The sequence below is a fragment of the Phaethon lepturus genome, unplaced genomic scaffold (assembly GCF_000687285.1).
Source record: "Phaethon lepturus isolate BGI_N335 unplaced genomic scaffold, ASM68728v1 scaffold51383, whole genome shotgun sequence".
Taxonomy (NCBI): domain Eukaryota; kingdom Metazoa; phylum Chordata; class Aves; order Phaethontiformes; family Phaethontidae; genus Phaethon; species Phaethon lepturus.
This window is the reverse complement of record NW_010527962.1, coordinates 1,136-22,377: the sequence shown is the minus strand read 5'-3', so window position 1 is coordinate 22,377 and position 21,242 is coordinate 1,136. Positions and strand designations below refer to the sequence as shown.

The 21,242-nt window shown below is 39.8% G+C and overlaps 1 protein-coding gene across 1 annotated transcript; it reads left to right on the top strand.

Annotated features, from left to right (window-relative positions):
- Positions 1 to 543: 543 nt before the first annotated feature.
- LOC104618034 (NADPH oxidase 4-like) lies at positions 544 to 20,739 on the top strand (the record flags this gene model as incomplete). Its single annotated transcript, XM_010283518.1, has 7 exons — positions 544 to 639; positions 12,324 to 12,434; positions 13,462 to 13,546; positions 14,210 to 14,307; positions 16,239 to 16,266; positions 19,387 to 19,459; positions 20,452 to 20,739. Coding segments are annotated over 7 exons (513 nt in total), but the record flags the coding sequence as incomplete, so codon positions are not given.
- Between the last annotated feature and the right edge of the window lie 503 nt (positions 20,740 to 21,242).

Here is a 21,242-nt window from a genome sequence, read left to right as displayed (position 1 = left end):
CCGGGGTGCGCTCCGCGCCGGTGCGCGCCGGGCAGAGGTACACGCGTGTGCCGTGGGCCGGGGACAATGCAGACGTCCGTGCCCCGCCGGGACTCGGCACACGATGTCCGTGTGTTTGCCCTTTGTTAGACCCGCTGTGGGACAGTTTGGGGGAGAAGATGCATCTTCTCGGAGGTTGAGTTCGTCCTGCCTTCGCCTTTGTCTCTTTGTTGCTGGTTTTTGTTCCTTGAGTCTTTAACTGCAGTATCTGATGAAAGGTTTGGAGTAGCCCTGTGGATGCCGAGGCTTCCGCCAGCCCTCCGTAGTCTTAAGTCACAGAGGTCAAGTTTTCAGAAGTTCAGTTAAAGTGAAAATTTCTCACATAGGGGCCATTCCTTTTAACATTTTTAAATAGTTTGTGCTAAATGCTTGAAGCTTGTTTTCCCGTGCCATTTACATATCCTTATGGCACTGGAGACATCTGAGTTTTATGAATGAAATTAACACTGAAAAGTTTGTACATGTAACGCTCACTTACAGTTTCTTGTTTCTGTTTCATTTTAGTTTTTCTGGCTCTCCCTCAATGTATGGGTCTTCTGGAAAACCTTCCTGCTCTATTCTCAAGGGCTGCAGTATTATTATTTGCATCAGATGTTAGGGGTGAGTGACCCGGACATTACTTTTTGCCCTGGAAATCGGGATGCTGGGAGATGGGAAAGGGACAGAATGCATTTGCTAATCGAGGATGACACTGCCTGCTAGCGCTGCAAAGCAGGGGAGGATCAAGTAGGAAGTTACTGGGAGACTGCTGACAGTTGTTTAGGAGTAGAAAGTGAAGAGTGTTGAGAAGAAAAAGAGCCAGTCAAGTGTGGGACAGCCATCCTTCCCCCTCCACTCCTCCCTCCCGGTGTTCCCAGACGCAGACCGGCTCACAGGAACACAAACATGCTCAACAGATGACTGGAGCTCAACGTTTTTGTCATCAAAACATTAGCCAAGCTTATGGGCTCGTACTGGCGAATTATTTCTAATCCACTTATTGTGATACATATTTGCTGAAGGAATTCTTTTGATAAGTGTTAGTTCTTTTTGGTCTTTGTCATCCTCATAGATCTTCTGTTCTGTGTAAATCACTGTAGTTGATATAATTTTAGGGTTTTTTTCTGATAACAAATTCTTGGAATCTGAATGGTTTAATGAAGATTTGACTGCTTTGATTTAGCAAGGGTAATATCCACCACCACCAAAAGAATTCAAAAAGATAATTTGGGGAAGCGAGAGACTGGTCTGTCTTCTGAAGTCATCCACAGCTACGCCATTGCAGTTGTTTGAAACGACTTCTGTCCAAAGGGATAGACTAAGGGATAACAACTTTCTGGAAAATGCTCTAGGGTTGCTCAGAATTTGAGAATCCAGGAAAAAGTGGATGAATAACATGGTGCTTTGTAACACTATGTCGTACTCGGGAATGGATTTCAGTGGAAAGTTGACATGGGGTTAAAGCACAGGTGATGCACATCCTAACCTGCTGTAGAGCCTCTGGGTTTTATCTTTGGTAGATCCAGGATGTATTTTTTCATATGGTTGGTATCATTGCCATAGCCAGCCAGTTCCATAAGCTTTTGTGAACTTCCTTGAAAGTAGGTTGACCCCAGTATACTTTTATCTTTTTTTCTCTTCTATGGCTGACTCATGTGTTGAAGAAATTAATCTTAGCAAAGGTAGTGCAAAAAGAAGGGAGTGAAAATACTTAAATCCTTCATGATGATGACTTTCTTGACAGAAAAAGCATGAGAATGTGTTTAATTCTACCGTAATCTCTAATGGCTTTGCAGCCCAGTGCATCCATTTGAAAACTGTGTTTGATCCTGGCAGAGCAAGTGGGTTGTTTACAAAGTAAATGTTCTTGGGTCAGCATGTTGGGCCAGATTGTCAGCTGGTATCAATCAGCAAAGTTCCTCTCAATTCAGAAGACTCGTCTGCCTTGTATCAGCTCACCGTCTGGTCTTTCTTTGTTTTTCTTATACTTCAAAATGAAAGACATGTACAAGGTAGTATAATGTGTGTTCAGAACCTGTGAGATGATTCAAGCAACAGACTCCTTGTCTTGGTCAGATGAGGACCCGGAGGCCATGCGTTTGAGTTTGCCTAACTGTGTCTGCAACTGTGGGGAAAAAATACCAAAGTAGTTTAAAGACTTTCTAAAATGAGGAGGAAAGTGAAGAGCTATGTCTAAAATATGCTTTGGTCAAAGTTCTGAAACTAATTTAAAAATTTTGAAAATATTAAAGGCTGTAAAACAGCCTTGCAATTAACTTTTTATAGTTTGCCTAGATATCGTCTGTATACCCCAAAGTTAGCTTTCTCCCATCTCTTCAATATATTTGTATATGCATATAAATCATACAGATGATTTTGCAAGGGTTGGGAAAACTGAAGCCAATTTTAGTCTATTCAGGAACAGAGTAAGCATATCCATACTAGAGCTGCTGCTATGTACCTACCACCGGGATTTTTGCCCCTCTTCTTTTTCTGTATTGGTTTGTGTAGCCACAGGCTCATGGCCCATCTGCATAACCAGTCTCTTCTCCTCTCTGTTCCATACGTGGGTGAGTGGCTTGCACTCTGTGTGCCATTTCTTGATGTGTGAAAATTTTGAGACTTAGATGAAAATTCTTCATTCATATTTCAACAGTTGATTTTTTTCTTAACAGAATGAACTTTTTTACAGATACCTTCATGAAGATTGATGCTTTTTTCTAGCCAGTTACAAAATGGCAAAAAGGAATGGCATTTTTGGAATTAAAAAAAAAAATCTCTTTGTTTTTCAGTGCGGTCTGCTAAGGATATGTTTCTCTCTTTGTATGCTATGATAGCCTAAAGTATCCTTAAGAACCTCTGCACTTGCAGCACTGAAAGATTTACCACAGGTCATTTTATTGTTTACCCAGTAACGGGATGGAGAACGAGAAGGGTTGCCATAGGAAATCAGATTGTGGTATGAAATGAGATCTTGGACTGAGTATCCTCAATATATTCAGCTCTGTCACGTTTTCATTCCATGTGTCTCTGATGTGAAGAAGGAGAAGGAATGAAGTTAGTCTTTCATTCAGTGGTCACTGAAGTGGTTCACTTTCCTTCAGCCTTCTGCAGAAGAAAAAAGCTCAGTTTTATTCTTTTCTCATGGCATCCTCTGGGACCTTGAACAAGATGCTTAGCACAGGATTTTAAAATTATTTAGGTACCTAACTCTCCCTCAATCTATCAATGACAATCTTCTTGATCCTTAATTCTGTACCTGTAAAAAGGCACTAAGAGCATGGTGGTGTCCTGGAAGATCAAGGAGGATAAATAAGTCAAAGGCACTGACGTGCTAGGAGGAGGTTAATCAGCCTGTCAGATGTCACTGCCTTGCTCAGTTTGAGTCCTGTTGATGGGACCATGAACTTTTCACTGTGGAATCTCCGACCCTGGATGTTTTCAAAAACCAATTGGGCACAATCCTGAACAAACTTAGTCTGAGTTTGGTGTTGAACCTGCTTAGAGCAGGAGGTTGGAATAGAGAGATCCCGAGGTCCCTTCCAACCAGAATAATTCTGTTATTATGTGATTCTTGTGGTGTAAGTTCAACCAGAACCTAGTGGATGTAAACCCCTTCCCAGTACTTTTGCCTTGATGAACCCTTTGGATCCCTTTGGATACTTAATTGCTTGTAACACTGCAGATCAGAGTCTTACTGCGTGAATGCATTCATTGCTGCTGGTTCAGGAACATGATTTAGAAAAAGAACCTGAATTTTTCGTAAGTAGATAAATGTTAACTTGTGGCTTTACATTGCTTAAAGGAGAGAAGCCAGGGAACCACTCAACAGGCATAGATTTCTTGCAGAAGAATGCAGCAAAGAGGAAAGGAATGTTGTCATCTTCATGTTTATGATAGATAATACAAGATATAGTAGGCATGAATTGCAGAAAGTAATTCATAAATTACTTGATGTGACTCCAAAATTTTCATTGTTGGAGGTTTTGCGTCTTTTCAGTCAGAGATATTGTCCAGATGATTAATTCCCTTGCAGACTTCAAGATTTCTAACTTCAGGTGCATCTGACCAACAAATTCGGACCTAAATTCAGTACTGGCCTTACGATACAACACAAATTTTGCTTGTAACAGCATTAAATGAAATACCTGTTTCTTGTTGCTTGAGTTCCCCATGAACAGAAAGAGCATTGGGCTCATTTTTTTTCCCTATTACCTATCTAGTCTCTGCTCACATAACTCTAATGTAGTCAAATGGTTGTTAATGCAAGAGATAAGCTTCTGGGTTTCAGACCAAGGTGGAGGAAATGCATTCTCAGAAGGGTCTCTTTGGGAAAAGATTGAGTAACTGAAAATGGGACTGAAAGGGAAAAATGCTGCCTTGCTTTTGTTATCTATACAGTCGCTCCCTTCTTATTGTGCAGTACTGTGTATCACATTTATGTCATCTTTATTCACTGCTTGGAATATATTTCAGATATTCCATTAACTTGCATGTCTCTCCTTTCTAGTTCTTCATAATGATAGAGATTTTATTAATTGAGGCCAAATTCTGCTTTCATTGATCCTTATGGAACCACACTGCAGCCTGCTTCTCCCACACATCTAAGCATTGGAGGGAGTTGTGTATCTTGCACTTTATTTTCCTTAATGCAGCATGTTTTTGCTATTTAATTGTCATGTAACCAGGCTATTTGGGATTTGCTCTTTAGAGTGTTACATGTAGCAAAAATGTCTAATAGATTTATGCTGCTATGGAAGAGAGAGAGATATATATGCAGGATTCCCTAATGAAGAATGAGGGTGTTAATCCACAAGACCTTATCTTTATAGTCCCCTTGAATTTGCAAGTAAATCTCATCTTGCGTTCTCTCTGCCTCATTCTAGATTTTTGATTTGTCAAAACATTTTTCCTTCAACCCTTTGTCCTTCCCGACAGCCCACAGTTCAGCGTTACTGCTGAGATTATTCTCAGTTATGAGCCAATGAAGAGCTTGAGTTTTGCACCATGTAGTTCTTCTGTTTGCTTGCCTTCTTTCTTTTTTTTTTTTTATAGGCCGAATGGCAGTAATCCTGTGAAGGACATCCATCTTACTAAATTTTATGGGAGAACTCCACCTTTGCAGAACTTCTTATAAAACTGTCAATAGTGAAGTTTTAATTAGTAGAGGTACATCTCAAATGATTAACCGAAACTTTTACTACTGTATCATGTAGACTTTTGTTAAAAATAATTTGTTGTCATCATTGCTCCTCATTCGAGGATGACCATGGCATAATACTCTGTAGAACAGAACTGAATTATGGCCAAAATATTTCTTTGGTTGAATATTCATTGTATTTTGTATCACCGTAGAATCACAGAATTGCTTAATTGCCTAATTGCACAGGTCTCTGGAATCTGAGACATTTCTGAGAGAGAATTCATTTGGGACAGAATGGGATCATAGAATCATAGAATAGTTTGGGTTGGAAGGGACCTCCAAAGGTCATCTAGTTTAACCCTTTCAACCCCCCTGCAGTGAGCAGGGACATCTTCAACTAGATCAGGTTGCTCAGAGCCTCGTCCAACCTGACCTGGAATGGTTCCAGGGATGGGGCATCTACCACTTCGCCGGGCAACCTGTGCCAGTGGTTCACCACCCTCAGTGGGAAAAATTTCTTCCTTATGTCTAGTCTAAATCTGCCCTCTCTTTCAATTTAAAACCATTACCCCTTGTCCTATAAAAAGGAGCAGGACTTTTTCCCTGCTAAAATGTCCCCGTCTTTCTTATCAGCCCCCTTTAAGTCCTGGCAGGCTGCAAGAAGGTCTCCCCGGAGCCTTCTCTTCTCCAGGATGAACAACCCCAGCTCTCCCAGCCTGGCCTCCCAGCAGAGCTGTTCCATCCCTCGGATCATTTTTGTGGCCTCCTCTGGCCCCGCTCCAACAGGTCCATGTCTCTCCTGTGCCGAGGGCTCCAGAGCTGGACGCAGCACTGCAGGGGGGTCTCCCCGGAGCGGGGCAGAGGGGCAGAACCCCCTCCCTCGCCCTGCTGGCCACGCGGCTTTGGGTGCAGGCCAGGAGACGGTTGGCTTCTGGGCTGCGAGTGCACATTGCCGGCTCATGTCCAGCTTTTCATCCACCAGGACCCCCGTTACTGCAGGCTTCCCATGGTAGTCCAACAATGGCAGGTCTTAAAATAAAAATAGCTGCATTACGTTCCAGAAGACAGGTTTTACAGACCATCTTACCTACTGTGTTGTGGTCAGGGGAAGTACTTCAATATAAAGGAAGCCCATAGCAGCAGACGCATCGCTCCTGTGTGACTGTGACTCAGAGATGACAATAGACATCTCCCTGCTCTGGCTGTGAGTTGCAGTGTGTTGTGAATCTCTTGGGGGGGATTTGCATACCATTAATCCCTTGATTCATGACCAAATTTGTGGAATTTTGATCATTCTGCATCTTGCACGCTCAACCATTCAAGGTCTTGTTGCTAATTAATGTATAAAATACTGTCACGCTTTTTGTTATTGCTACAGCAGAAGAATGGTCTGGAACACTCAAATCTGGAAGAGAACTTTAGATCCCTTCCAGTCTGTGCATGTATCACTCTGCCTGGCACAAAAAGAAACCTGTAACTCAGCAACACTGACAAAAGTCTTTTAAACACTTTATTTCCTGAGGTCGGTATTCTAACAGATTAAATTAACCGATTAGTAGATTAATAAAGGTGAACATTTGGTCTGAAATCTTGTAAGAGAATGCACTTTGGTGATTATCAGAGAAGTTGGACGCTAATATTGGATTACAGATTAAGATAGTTGCTTTCTGCATATTAAATGACTGATTTAAGGAGGAGGAGGAGGATTTGAGCGGTACATCTAACAGAAAGAGTCTCTGTATAAAACGAGAACATGACCTAAATATGTGGACAGAAAGAGAAGGAAAACCTTCAAGGAATGCCTGTTTGAGTCACGAGTGAACGGTGAGAATATTGATTCTCAGTAGAGCGGGGGAGATGCCCCATACCCCCTGAAAGAGCTAAAAATATTGTTGCCGTTGTCCACTCCTGATGTTTGTCCCTTTCTGTAATACCATATCCAACTTCTGCTTCATATATGGAAGCAGAAGACTGAAGTTGAATTAGGATAAAGAATTGGGCTGCTGTTAAATTCTCTGTGTAGAGGATTGCTGTTTTTTGCGGTGCGTTTTTTTTTAAATAATATGCTTTTTCAAATGTGATTCAAAAATATTACACCACTTAGTCTTAAAATAATTTTTGAAGTGTTGCAGTACATGAGATTGGGATTTACAGAGTCCTGCCTTGAAACCTTCCACCCTCAGGAACAAAACCAAGTCAAACTTTTGTAGTAGTTTTCACATGTTCTGATAGGTTTCCGCTGCCCTCGCATTTTCCTTCCCTTCAGCTGCTTCAGGTTTTTTTTGCTAGATCTCCAGCCAGATTTGGCAGGCCTAAGGGGAATAATTGCTATCCATCAACTCAGATCTGTCCTTCATCTTAGATTATCTGTGCTCTGTTACTCAAAACAAGGAGTACTCCCTGAAGAAAAGGAAGTCAGGTCAAAAGGAGGCACATTGTGTAGCACAGTTTGTCCCACCTATGAAAATAAATATTTTTAGCTGCTCTGGTACTGATTTGAGGAGGTGGTCTGTGACCTGTGTCTGCCAGAGCAGCATGTGGCTTTTGAGTCTTCCCACCACCTTTCAAGTTGCCCTGAACCATAGAAGATTGAAAAAGTTCAAAGGAAGGCCTCCAGAGAGAGCGTCAAGTGTGGTGTTCCTACTGCACTGTGACCTGTTCAGGATTGTTGCTTGTAGGTAGTGGAGTCTTGAGAAACAGAATCACATCACATCACTTCTAGGTGTGGAAGGATTTGCAGTATTCTTCCATTTGTTTGCTACAAGATGGTCTTAAAAGGCGAGATAGGCCAGTATTTGTTAAGCCTTCCTGTATTCTGCTCTCCAGTATGTTTTGCAACCATGCATTGGATATGAGATTTCTGTGCACAGCAGGTAACGTTCACCTCTGTATTTATAACTGAAGAATTTTAGGGAGTTCTGTGGTACACAGTAAGTTACTTCAGCCCTCAACCTAATACAGAAGTCATTTGCCGGACTACAGAGGAACTCGTTGCCCCAACTTTGCTGGCAGCAACACACAGACCGTCCAAGAAGAACTGGCTCTTTGCGTCTGTCCTACTTCGCACAGTGGGTGAGCGTAGCCGGGAGGCCATCCCGGCTTCTGCGGGACTGCACATCAGACGGGGGTAGCTGGAGAACGTACATTCCCACTGTATCTCTGGAGCCCTTTTCTGCTGCTTTGGAGAAGGAGAGCAGGGTGATTGCTTTATGCCTGTCTGGAGAAAAAACCTAGCCTAGTTTTTAGGATTTGAGTTTGTAGCGGCCGCAGTTCCCTGCTATCCCTGCCAGAGATTTTCTCTGTGAATTTGATGAATTCTTCAGTTTTTCTATGCCTCTCTGCCCCTCCATGAAATGGGGTAACAGCGTGTGTGTGCCGGGCAGGCAGAGTACAGAAGGAGGTACAAATGCTTGGATTTGCTGTCGGCAAGGGTGGATAAAAGAGAGTGTCTAGCAGAGATTTTGGGGGTGTGCTTTTCTCTCTTTTTGATCCTACAGAAATTTCACAGGGTACTAACACGAAATGACACTTCTTTTTTTTCTTTAGACAATGATAATCGTAGGAAGAAAAGAGGATTATATTTCTCTCATTTCTTAGCTACTTAATAAGGATATATATTCCCTTCTAGAACCAGTGAGTTGCCTCGGAGCAAAAATCATCTTTCATTCTACTATTGTTTTAAAATCCAACAATGTTAATTTGTTAATTTGTTGCTGTGCCACCCAGGCAATGCAGAGGAAGTCAAGGAAGAGACCGCTTGGAAACCATTTGGAAAGGATTAGTTTCATGGGGATATTTTTAGCCTTTGGATATATGTTAAGGGCAAACTTAGTACTCTGTTATTCTTCTGGGTCTTGCATGAACTGTGATTCTAAGCATTGCTAAATGTATTACTTTACCATTGTTTTCAAAACTGTCATGGGCTTGTTGCAGCAAACATTGACCAACTTTATTTCTTCAGAATAAAACCTTAAATGAACCGTTGGTGAAAATATTTGAATCACACTGTCCTAGAAGTCCACTGCATATTTGAAGAAATTGTTTCCTCCTCTTTTTTCTCTCTTTTTTTTTTTTCCCCCCTTTGTGCAGATGCTGATAGCATTGAGTTAGAATTAATGTAAGGGCATTCTTCCATACTAATTGCATTATGAATGAATATTTGCTATTTGTCAAATACTGGCATGGAAAAACACAAAGGAAGGTTAGTAGGGTAGCTTTTTCTACTCATCATAGCTGATCCATATTTTATGTGCGAGTTAAATTCTTTGGCATTTTACTTATTTCGTACAACAAAGTATTTCATTTATTTAGTACTATACAGTGTAGAATTAACTCTGTTCTAGACTATTCCAAACTAGACTGTTTTGTTGAAGTTTTGTAAGAGATTTTGTTTTGTTGTGCCTGATAAAGGAAGTCTTGGATAGCTGGTACCATGCCTGGTTTATGTTTAAACTCAAAAGACAATATAGATGCTTGAGAAACTAATGATGTGTTGTATAGGTCATATAATAGAAATTATTTCAATTTTCAAATTGGTTTACTTAATTAATTGTATTGCAGCTTTTTTCAGCAGCATTTGAGTGTTAGTCAAGAGCTAAAAAAAAGGTTCAATTTACTTCTGGGTTTTGCATAACGTTAGTTCTACGTAATTTTGGGGTTTTTCAAATCATGCTCATTTAATCACTGAAATAATGTTGCACATCAGCAAGCTCTAATAAAAATGCTTATATGTGTTTAATGACCATGTTTTTGAAGTTACTGCTTTTATGAGGTCTGTAGCTCATTTTTAGCTTCCCCTTAGGGGATTAATAATTAATGAAAATTGAAGTCTTGTATATGCAAATGGCACATTATAGAGACATTTTACTTGCCATTAAGTCCAATCATTTGAAGGTTATTGCCATTTTATCTGATAGTCCAAAAATATTTACGATGTTCTACGGTCACTTTAAGCTATTGTGGGCAAGGATAGAGAAATATTTATTGTGGTTGTTCACATTTTTTTTAAATTGCATTTTGAAGTGGTATGTGACATCAGCATTCAGTAAAATCTCAGCTCATTTGCTGAGGTTGTGGCCATTGTAGCTGGTGCTCAGCTGTAGTCGTTGCACTTGGGCTCTGGACCAGTTGGGAGCCAGAGACGGGAGGAGAGGATGATCTAAAGTCTGAAGAACGTGACTTATGAAGGAAAAGTAGCAAAAATAATCTCTCGTCGTGCATGTGAACAGAGTGTGAAGTAACAGATGAAATAGAAGCAAGGGAGGTTTTGTGTAAGGGAAAAAAGAACTAAGAGTGCATTGCAAGACATAGTGGAGAAGGTCTGGAGAGTGGGAAAGAACTAAATGATTTGGTTGATTCTAGCCTTATTTTCTGTAATTCAGTAGGTTAGAGATGTCTCTGTTGTAAATGTCCCTTTCAGTGTAACTTTCATGAGATTTGCTGCCAGGACGTTTGCCAGGGATCCCGCATTTACATGGCAGAGAACAAGGTAGAGCACATGTTGTGGAGTAGTGCTCCTACTTCCAATGGGTAACTTTTGAGAGGAGGTGCCCTTAGGCTGCTTTGTTCTGTTGAAGCTGGTAATGTCTGGTGAGGAGGTCCCCGGCACTCGGGTCTAACTAAGTAACGTAAAGTAGCCGGAAGAGAAACAGGATCTAGGTGGAGAGCTTGATTCCTCAGATAGATTGAACATCTGTTTGCCTCCTGGTTTTGTGCCTGGTTGTACCGCAGAGGTACGTGGGTGTTCATAACTGTGGGAACAGGCAGTGTTGATACCTTATGGTAGGGAGAAGCTCCTGTCGTGCTGTCGTGCTTGTGATCCTGCTCGACATGCTGAAGTCCAGTTCTTTTGTGTACTTTATTTTTGCTAGTTTATATCTTCATCCATTTCTGTGCCATGTAGATAAGTCTGAAAAAGACAACTAAAAGCAATGACAAAGTTTGAAATCACAATGTAAAAGAAAAATTCAAATAAATAAACCCCCTTTGTTTCTCTCCCATTTTGTTTCTTCTTCTTGGTAAGAAAGGTATGAATATAATAAATGTATAATAAATAAATATTTGACTGAGAAGTAACAAATGTTCTTCTTTTTACCTGAAAATTCATTTTGAAGAAGTAAAAAATTTAGTAATTTTTATTAGATAATTTGTACCTGTTCAAATAATTCACATATCTCTGCAGTATTTGAGTTGTAATATTATAATAGTTTTTTATTATTTTCTTCAAGAGTTGAAAAACTTGGGGTTTAGAGAACATTGTAAGAAATATCCTTCCAGAAATCTGTTGACAGTCTAAAAGCATCTTTTATGTAAGCTAGTAAAATAGTAATTCAACCTAATAACTAGGAGAACAGTGGCATTTTGCTAACTTTTAAAAATCTTAAATGAATGAGAGAATATAATAAGATTTAAAAATACAGGGTTATGACATTAATGTGTGCTTTGTTCATTTATTTGACAAGTGGTTTTGTTCTAATTATGTAAGTTCCAAATATAACAGTGAAAGCATTAGTGAAATTAGATTTCATTACAGTTCCCAGCTATTGAGTAGTTAAAATGAAGAAAACCTACTTTCTTTGGTTCCAGATATGGCACTGCATAGTGTGAATGGATGAGGAGTTCGGTGACAATTCCGTGACAGTTCTTAAAACAATATTATCATTTCAGTTTGAGTAAATTTTTTTTTTTTTCTGGCTTGTTTACCAGAAAATCATTACACTTAAGTGGCTGTCTAGTGTCTTTATAGTATTTATCTCTCTTTCTTATTTAATTATGTTTGTTGAAGTTTTTAGGTAATTTCTCGGTGGACACTTACTATTGTCTCAGATATGCTTTGTTCCGTGTGGCTTTGAGCATTGGTGAGGATATTGGTTCTTTCAGTAGAAAGTTGTCATTTGCTGACATTATTACTGACAAAATTAATTTTGAATAATTTTTTGAAGCAACAGTGAGAGCCGTTTCCCTCAGAGAACAGGTTAGCATGCGGTGTGTACAGTGGTGTTGCCAGTACACCTAAACCATCATGAAACTCCCCTATTCTGATAGTCAAGAGAGCATGGGAGCCGTTCGGTTTCACAGCAAAGAGAAGGAGGTTGAATACTGGCACCTGAAACATTAAAGCATCTTTTCTCCCTGTAATCTAACTCTTGCTATGTTTGTTCAGCTAGGATTGTGTGTTAGCAGAGCTTCAGCATCTGTCCTCAATCTCAACTGCTGCCTGGTCCTTCTGCCGATGTGCCGTGTTCTCTTGGCCTTCCTGCGAGGATCTCAGAAGGTAAGTACTGTTCTCAGAGTGCAGCAGTTGAGAAGAGGAGGGCTCTGGTCTCTGTTTAGTCTAGAAATAGCAGGAAAAAATCTGTTCTATCCCTGTTTATTACATGGAGTGTGCCTGCATGGAGCAAGTATCAGACATTCAGCCTGGATTCATGACTTCTTTGAAGGCAATGCCTTGACCAGCGTTGTCTGGTTTGGTTGGAGTTGTTGTGAGGAAGGTTTCTTCAATGCATTTTTGAAGGACGAGAAGGAGGAGTTGCTGTGGAACTGTAACCAGGCAAATTTTCCTCTTTCTTTCCTAACTCTAATATAAAAGGTATCTCTGTCCTCTCTACTGCTTCATGGTAGAGTTCAACAGAACAAAAAGAACTTTGTCTCTGCATAACCAGAATTGTCCGCCTGGAGATCATAGAACATTAAATAAGAAGACCCAACCTGATATATTCATTATCATGGGAGTAAACAAAAAGTCCTCGCAAAGCTAAGAGGGTTTGTTTTCTGTACTAGTATTCAGTAAACAATAGTTCAGCTTGTTTGTGATTTGCCAGTTGCTCTTACGGAAATATAAGTAATGCTTTTGAGGAACATCTGTGTTTTCTAGATAGTTGCAAATTGAACCTATGAGTTCTGTTCATCATGTGACAGTACATATAAAATTTAATGACTATAGATGCATATATGTATGCAAATATACCTTTTTCTCTGATCCTGCTTACTAAAAAGTCAGTGATGTCTATAACAATTAGTGCTGGAATTCGTAAATTTTAAGTCCAGAAGGGACGTTACCTTATGTGCTCTTGACATCTATGTAATTTCTGTAATTAAGACCAACTGTAATGTCTTCATTAAGACCTCAAAATTGGCTCATTGACATAGTTTTATAGTTTTTAAATTTAGGTACTGTGCTTGCAAGGGTATTAAAACTAGTAAAAGCTGAAGTTGCTATTGTATCACCTCAGTTGCTGTTAGTATTTTTTTTTTTTTGCTTTGTTTTAGAAAAGAGATTGCTTGAATTCTTCTCTTACTAGGTTGCCAGCAGGAAAACCAGAAGGCTGCTAGATAAAAGCAAAACTTTCCATGTGACATGTGGTGTTACAATATGCATCTTTTCAGGTGAGATCCTACTGCGCTGAGCAGCAGCTTGTTTGGGAAGCGCATTAAAGCAGTCCTTTGTGCTTTTTCTTGTACAGTACATTTGGGGGTAGTCTTGCTCTGTGCTTCTCTGCCTTAAGTAGTGAATGCTTTCTCGGATGTGTGTGGGGTTTGGTTTATTTTTCCTTTAAAAACATGAGCTTACATTCTAATTCCGAGCCTTTCCTTAAAATTCCAGTTTCTAAAAGGACCAGTATATGAGATCGGATCAAAATCTGCCGTTAGTGACCCTCTGTTGTGCCTAAGGAATTTGAGTGAAGCAGCAGGGTGCTGCAGGGTGCTACAGGCTTATCTGCGGAAGAGGGGGACAGAGGAGAACAGAGGAGACAAATACCCAGTTTGGTGAAGAAGAAATATTCTTGGGTGGACACCTTTGAATGTTGTCTCCCAGCTGAAGCATTGCAGTATGGAAATGATTGCTGTAGTGTTAAAAAATCTTAAAATACATACAGCTTTCTGCATGAATACCTGTAACCTGATTTACTTTCGAAAAAGAATTCCTTAGTCCCTGATGCATCTAGGGCAGGTGATGTGGTTATAGCTTGGCATCTGGGTAGCCACTTTTCTTTACTTCAGGGGAACATGTACCTCTTGTTTACAGATCTCAGCTTTCTTCTTTTTTAGTCTTGCATGTTGCTGCTCATCTGGTGAACGCTCTTAACTTCTCTGAGAACTACAGTGAAGACTTTCTGGCACTAAATGCAGCAAACTATCGTGGTGAGGTGAGCCAGCTGTCCTTTCATATTTTGCTTTTAAATACGTAATTTAAATATATGATTATTTGTATATTCAGTTCTGTTGTATAATCCATCCTATGATCTATACAGTGCTGCTGTTTTGTGCACTGAAAACTCACCATCATGTGGATTGCTGTGGATTTTAATTCTTTAACAAAGCATGTTTTAAGCTCTTTTCTTTTAAGCCAGTAGGATTCATTCCTATTGGATTATGAAGTGGAGAATGCTGTCACCAAGTCCTTTCACCTTTCCTGTTCTCTTCTGCTTCTCTCTATTCCTTGGGTGGGCCTGGTTTAGATACTTCCATTTGGGAAAATGCTTTCTGCATTTGCACCATTTGGAATCTAGTGCTATGTGACATATACTAGGGATTAGAGAATAGTGGGATTTGAGACTGATTTTGCATTTTTAAACTGCAGTGGGAACTGGAGTATATATGCTAAGAGTGGAATTATTTACCTGCATGAACTGGGCTGGAAGCTCATTTCTACTTACGAAATACGTGGTTTGCATGACTTCTCGGACTGTGGTGCAGATCTCTTGAAGGCATACCAGGGTCCTAGTCCCTCCTCCAGGTGGTTGTTTGTGCATTTGGCAATGGAGAGATATTTGCAGATTTTAGGAGTAAGACCAGAGTCCAAGGCTCTTTCTTCTTTGGGCTACAATCAAGTTTTCTCTTGTTTATATTCATTCTAGTCTCAAGTCTGCATTTCTTTTCTACCAGCTTCATTAGGAAAGATTTAGAATGACCCTATCCCAGCTGCATCCTTTCTTGGAAAAGGAGAGCTTGACTCAGCCCAGGCTCATAAGGACCAACAACCAAGGTCTTCCACTCCCTGGGTGAATGATCTAATCACCGAGCTATTCTATGGCAGACAGACATGCCAACACCAACTATTGTGCTGAGGTTCTGGATTGAACTCAAGTGTCTGCATGTGTTAGGAATGGTCTAATAGACTTAGTCTCATCAGGAACGTTAGCCGGAGCTTGCCTCAGGCAGGAACGTGCCAGGGTGTGCATGGCAGCCTGTACTAAGCAGCCTTAGGAATTTTGCAATAGGGAATTGAGATAATAACAAGTTTTTAGTAATTCTAAGATCAAAACCTCCCGGATTTTAGGTACTTTATTAGCTCCTGAAGCTTTGCGCTTGAATTCCACTTAAACCTGTTTTTTAACTGTGGTGGGCAGCCTAGATGCTACTGTCATCTTCTGTACGTGGGTGCGCACATCTGGATGCGGACAAGGTCAGGGAGAGGGTTGCTTCGTTTTTCCTGACCTGTATAAAAACTGCTCACCTCCCCTCACTGCATTTTACTGCAAGTTTAAAAACCTTTTTCTCCACAGTGAAGACAAAACCTCACAAGGCGTAGGATTCAGGGGAGTGAGGCAGTTTCCTGTGGGGTTGACATATCCCCTCTGACTTTCACATGTGGTGAAGGACACAGGAACATCTGGCTTTGTATTGTCAGCTCCTTTGTGTTCAGTCCTGCTTCACTGGAGTCCACTGCAAATCTCTTGGTGATGTAACTGGCAGTAAAATGCTCACCGCTGGCCTTTCATTTAAATTCAAAATCTCTCTCTCCCTTCTGTTTCCCTCTGTCCTCCCAAAGGTATGAGGTAACTGAGTAAAGTTAGGCTTTCAAAAAATAGTTATTGCTAAAATTATCAGGCTACTAGCTTTTTATAACAGATCAGAACTGTCTTCATTGGGGAAATGCAGAGGCTGAAAGTTAGTTTATGTTGAACTACCGTCAATGTAAACTACTACCAAATACCAAATCCATTCCTGCATCCAAATTTAGGGTTTGCTTATGCTATCGAGCATGTGAGCCTTATGAGCTACTTTTATTATTCATATGGATATAAAATCATATATGTTGTCTTTTTTTTTTTTTTTTTGCCTGTTTGTTTTTCAGGACCCAAGGAAACTGCTTTTTGCTACTGGTGAGTCTGTTGCAAAACTGAATGAGAAAGTTGGCTGCTTCTCATCATAGCTCTCCAGACGACACATTTGGATCCTGTGTTCGCATGCTGCATTTGTTGTATCTCAGCTAGGTTGCGATGTGGTATTTGTGTTAATGTAACCTGCGTTTGCTTATCCAATAGTTGGGGGGAGGAGTTACATAAGCCGTGTAGTAGGATGAGCAGCATCTTCAAAGCTGCTGTTGTACAGATGAGTCAGTGGAAAATCATCAGTTTCAAACAGAGATTCTGAATAGTATGAAAACCAAATTCCTAAATGATCCAATTTCTAGAAAAAGAAGCAACAAAAAAACGGTCTCCTTGCTTCAGCTGATCTATTTAAGAGCTGGTTTGACTTCAGAGCCATCTAAACTGTTACATGGGAATCATGTAACATTCAGCAATCATAAAGAATAAATAATCAAAGACATTTTTGGTGCAGGAATTTACAAGGGAGCAACGTTTGGGTATGGAAGGGTAGGCACAAGCCTGAGCTGTGGTGCTTCACAATCAGGTAAAGGTTATTTCTGAGGTCATCTCTCTTTCGCTCTTATTTAGATCAAATGCAAAAAAATCCCAGCTTGGTGGCATTTAGGGCAAGGTCCAAAGGAATCAGCCTGGACAGCAATAAATGGGGTTCTAGACTTGTCAATCCCAATACATTTACTAGAATTGTCAGCCTGTGGGAAAGGGCTTTCCAAAAACCCTGAGGAAGGTTTAGGTCAGTTGGGAGTAGAGGAAGTGAGAAGGTGGAATGGTAGAACCTGAGGTACCTGAGAAACTGGAAATAGGTTGGGTAACTGTTGTAGTTAGTGAATCGGTGGAGTCTTGAAAGAAGGTAACTCACAAAGGAGGGAGTTAAAGATGGGGATGGAGAATTGGAACAAACAGCTGGTATTATATTTAATATCTTAGATGCTAAGGAGAAAGACTTGGAATAAAGAATGAGTGTAGAGGCCCCATCTAATATTTTCACACCTTCTGGGGACACCTTGAGACCTCTCTACTTGTGCAGATGACCTGCAAGGTGGAACTCCTTTTACCCTCTGGCAGCCAGGAAAATGTGGCATTTTCAAAAGTTTGCGCCCATTGTTGCAAAAAGCAGCGATTCCAAGTCATCTTAAATTTGAAACTACTCAAATCACTCCCCATCCTAACAACTGGTAATTAACGTTTGTTATTTGTGCTGTGGGAGTACCCACACAGGGACTGTGATTTTGCTGCACTGAGAGCTGTACAAATATGCAGAAAAATGGTCTCTTCCCAGGACAGTTCAGAACTAGATTTATGGGCTGATTTTTTTTTTTTTTTTTAATACAGTGAAGAGAAGGAATAAGGAGTTGGAAGGATTTACAGTGTGATGGCTTTTCAGATCAGTCCAGGAAAGAACCTCCTTGCTTAAGGGTATGAGCTAGTGCTGAGAGGAGCAAACATTCAAGATTATAGTTAGTGGAGGAAAAGAGAGACAGGGAGGAGAGGAAACACTAAAAATGCACTGATGAATGGGGTAAGGTTGTGAGTGATTTCATGTTTGCAGTCTGATGGAGATGAGAATTGAAGAAATGGATGTAAAAGGTGACCTGTGGCTTGAGTGGCAATGTAGGAAACTGGATCAAGCGCTGTAGTACAGTTGGATTGGAACTATTTGCGTCAGAGGGGAGATTGATTACACGCTACATATCAAATTAGATTAAGAACAGAGAAATGAAGAAGGAGGCAATGGAAAGAATGCATGTTTTTTATTGCAACTGCTTTTAATTGTAACCTTTCCATGAAGGGGTGAAATTATGTTTCTTATGCAGTCCATGACAAAATGTCCATTGATTGTAGGACCAGGATTTTTCCTACAGTTTGTAAAACTAAGGATTGATTTGGGATGTATCAGATTTTGGGTATCAGACTTTTCAACAAGTGGATATTGAGAAGTTTATAGAGAAGTTTATAAGATTTGAAATTGCCTCTTTATTGCTAAAGCTATTAAAAAAATTAGCTTGTTCTTATCATTAGAACGTGATCCTGTAAAAGATCCTGGGCCATTAAAATCTGTGGTTTTGCCATTTACATCCGTGAAAGATGGTTGAGATGCTTACATTCTGACCCTAAAATAGCACTTACTTAGCTTTGTGTGTGGTGATTGGCCTGACTGACTTTGTTTAAACCCAAACCTGCGGCTTTTAGGGTGACCAGAGACTATCCTTAAAAATCATTCTTCAAGAAATACACGGTATCGATGTAATGCTTCATGGGTTTTAGGTCCTTAATTCCTGGAATGGCAATTTTGAACATCAGGTGCTCAGAAAAAGTGGTAACTTTGGGATTTTTCTAATCTTATCTTTAGGCTGATGGTTTACTGTACTTTATGAGCAGGATTCTACTTCAGGATTAGATGAATCATGCTGTGGAAATATTTGTTTCTCTCCTTTGACCTAAAGAGCCAAGGATAGACTAGTTCTGATACGAGTCTGCATTTGAGCAGATGAGTCCCATCCTTAATGTTTTTAACGTTTCCTTCTCAAATGCTGGCTGTAGATCATTCTCACAGACCTTGCTCTATGGGCGACAATTTCAAGCATGATACCATGCCATGGAGAGTAATTTCAGGCTCTTTCTCATTCCAGGACAAAGTGGGTTGGCAAACAATTGTAGTGACAGCTTGCATAGAAATTGATTTGCTTGAAATTCTGTCCCTGACTGGGTTTTTAATTGTTGTGTTCAACAGTGTTTGGGGTTTGGAATCCAGAAAGAGATGTAGAAACTTGTACAGTCAGTCTTACAAATAAACAATAGACAGGATTTGTTCTTGGTTCCCTGCTTAGAGAGAAATGTCGTGAGCAAAAGATTACAGGAGCAAAGACTAATAGGAAATTAGTGATGTATGGTGCAAGGGAAAGGGCAGTTTTCTCTGGGAAGGTGGGAAATAACACCACAGCTCTTCTTTCCTATCTGGTTTGATACATGAATTGTCTTCAAGAGATAAATACATGCAAGAGTTTGATTGAATCATGATTTGCATGTCTAATAATTTCCACTTTCTTAAAAGCTCATAGGAGACAAGTATACCTCTTCACAGTTCAAATGTAAGTTCTCTTCTGTCTGTTTTAGTTCCAGGTCTGACTGGAGTCGTTATGGTGTTAGTATTATTCCTAATGTGCACAGCTTCTACGTATGCCATCAGGTAAGACATAATCTGATCATTATGCTGAAAAATAAAATGCCATGTGAGTAATCATATTCTCATACTGGTTAGAGGGATGAAGAGTAAATGCAATAGGAGGCAAGAAGTATTTAAGTGAGTGTTAAAAATACCAATTTTCTTTCCTTTTTTTTTTTTCGCTAGCTTGCAGGTAAATTAGCACAGTGGATTTTGTATTCAAAAAAATTACAAAACCTGATTAAATTGCCTTCAGAGAAAAATACTGTTTGAGGAATGTGCTCAAAAATTCAAATAGTTCTTTTTTCCTGTTTGTACAGGGAGGTAGTAAACTAAGCATATAGAAGGTTCTGTCCAATGCATAAATTATGTCCACTCGAAGTAAAATAAGATTATATCTTCATCCTAATTATTTTCAACAATTTATTGTAACAACAAGCTAAAAAAACAGCAACTAAAAAACCCAGAAACAAAGCAAACCGGAACAGAATTGTGCTATTTAAGTAGAATGTTACTTTTTTTAAAGCTCTGCTTCTGGTTGTCAGATACATTCTTTTTAATGTCAGTTATGATTTTGAAACAGCAATGCAGTATTGGCTCAGAGTAGCTGCTTGGATTTCTAAAGGTTTGGTCCTCCAGTTGGTTCACATTCTACACCAACATTATTGAACACATATTATAGTACGTTTGAGTGACCAGTACCTTGGAGGATCTATCCCAACATTGTAGTCTTTTTAAGGCTCGGATTCTGCAATTGAAGTATATGAAACACCCCTTGATTTTTATAGCAGTCTCTGGTGAATTCAAAGATTGATTATGTAAGTGTATCATCTCAATTCAGCAAACACTGAAGGATATTTTAATTCTTTATCTTTGAACATTAATGGTGCTCAACTGACATGAGCTAGATATTTGGGTTTGAATTTTGTTGAACTAATCAGTCTTTCCTGAGTAGCAATGTTTTCAGGTGCTGATTGAAGCAAGTATTTCAGCAAATACTTGTGCACTTTTTGTAGACAAAGATACTTCCAGGGTTGAGACCTTTGTGAGGAACTGTAGACTACAGAAGGGCAGGATGACTGCTGGACAAGATGTCAGTCATGGCTGCACATTACATAGTCCACACAGATGGCTCTACTTGCAAAAGAAAGCCAGTTTTGGGAAGATGGGAAAATAAAACAATTACTTCACTTTGGAGCAGTGAGCCAGAAAAAAGTCCTGTTTTCTCCAAGGTTGTGGTAAAATAGAAAAAAAGAACAGCATTTATTAATGATTGGGAAACTTAGGAAAATATATGTAGTTGCAAACATATTCTTGGGAATAATAATTTTGGGGTTCATGCAACAAAGGTTTCCATATTTTGAAGTTACATACTTGTTATTTCCTTCTTCAGTTACTCTAAGTGCAAGTACTTTCCCATCCTTCTGCCATCTAACCAGCAGAATCAAAGCCCGTAAATGATCTGCATCTCCTTGAGGCATATGGCTCAAGCTTGTCTTTATAGTATGTTTTCCTAAGGAAACAAGCTTCCGTGTGCATCTCTCTGTCTGTGGATTCTCATGTGCCTTATGGTGGATAACCTCATGGTATAGTCTTAGGAAAATTAACAGTAAATGTTCACAGCCTATCAGAAATGGGCTTTTAAAAAAACATTTCAGAGACTATTATAGTCTTGGATTTCAGCCCTAATCCGCTCCTGCACACTGACCTGCTTAGTCATTTCTTCCTTCATATGTTCTTCCTGAAATTTTTCGATGCATGATTATCCTGCTATTTTTGTGCCTTTACTTGTTCATTAAACTGTGTG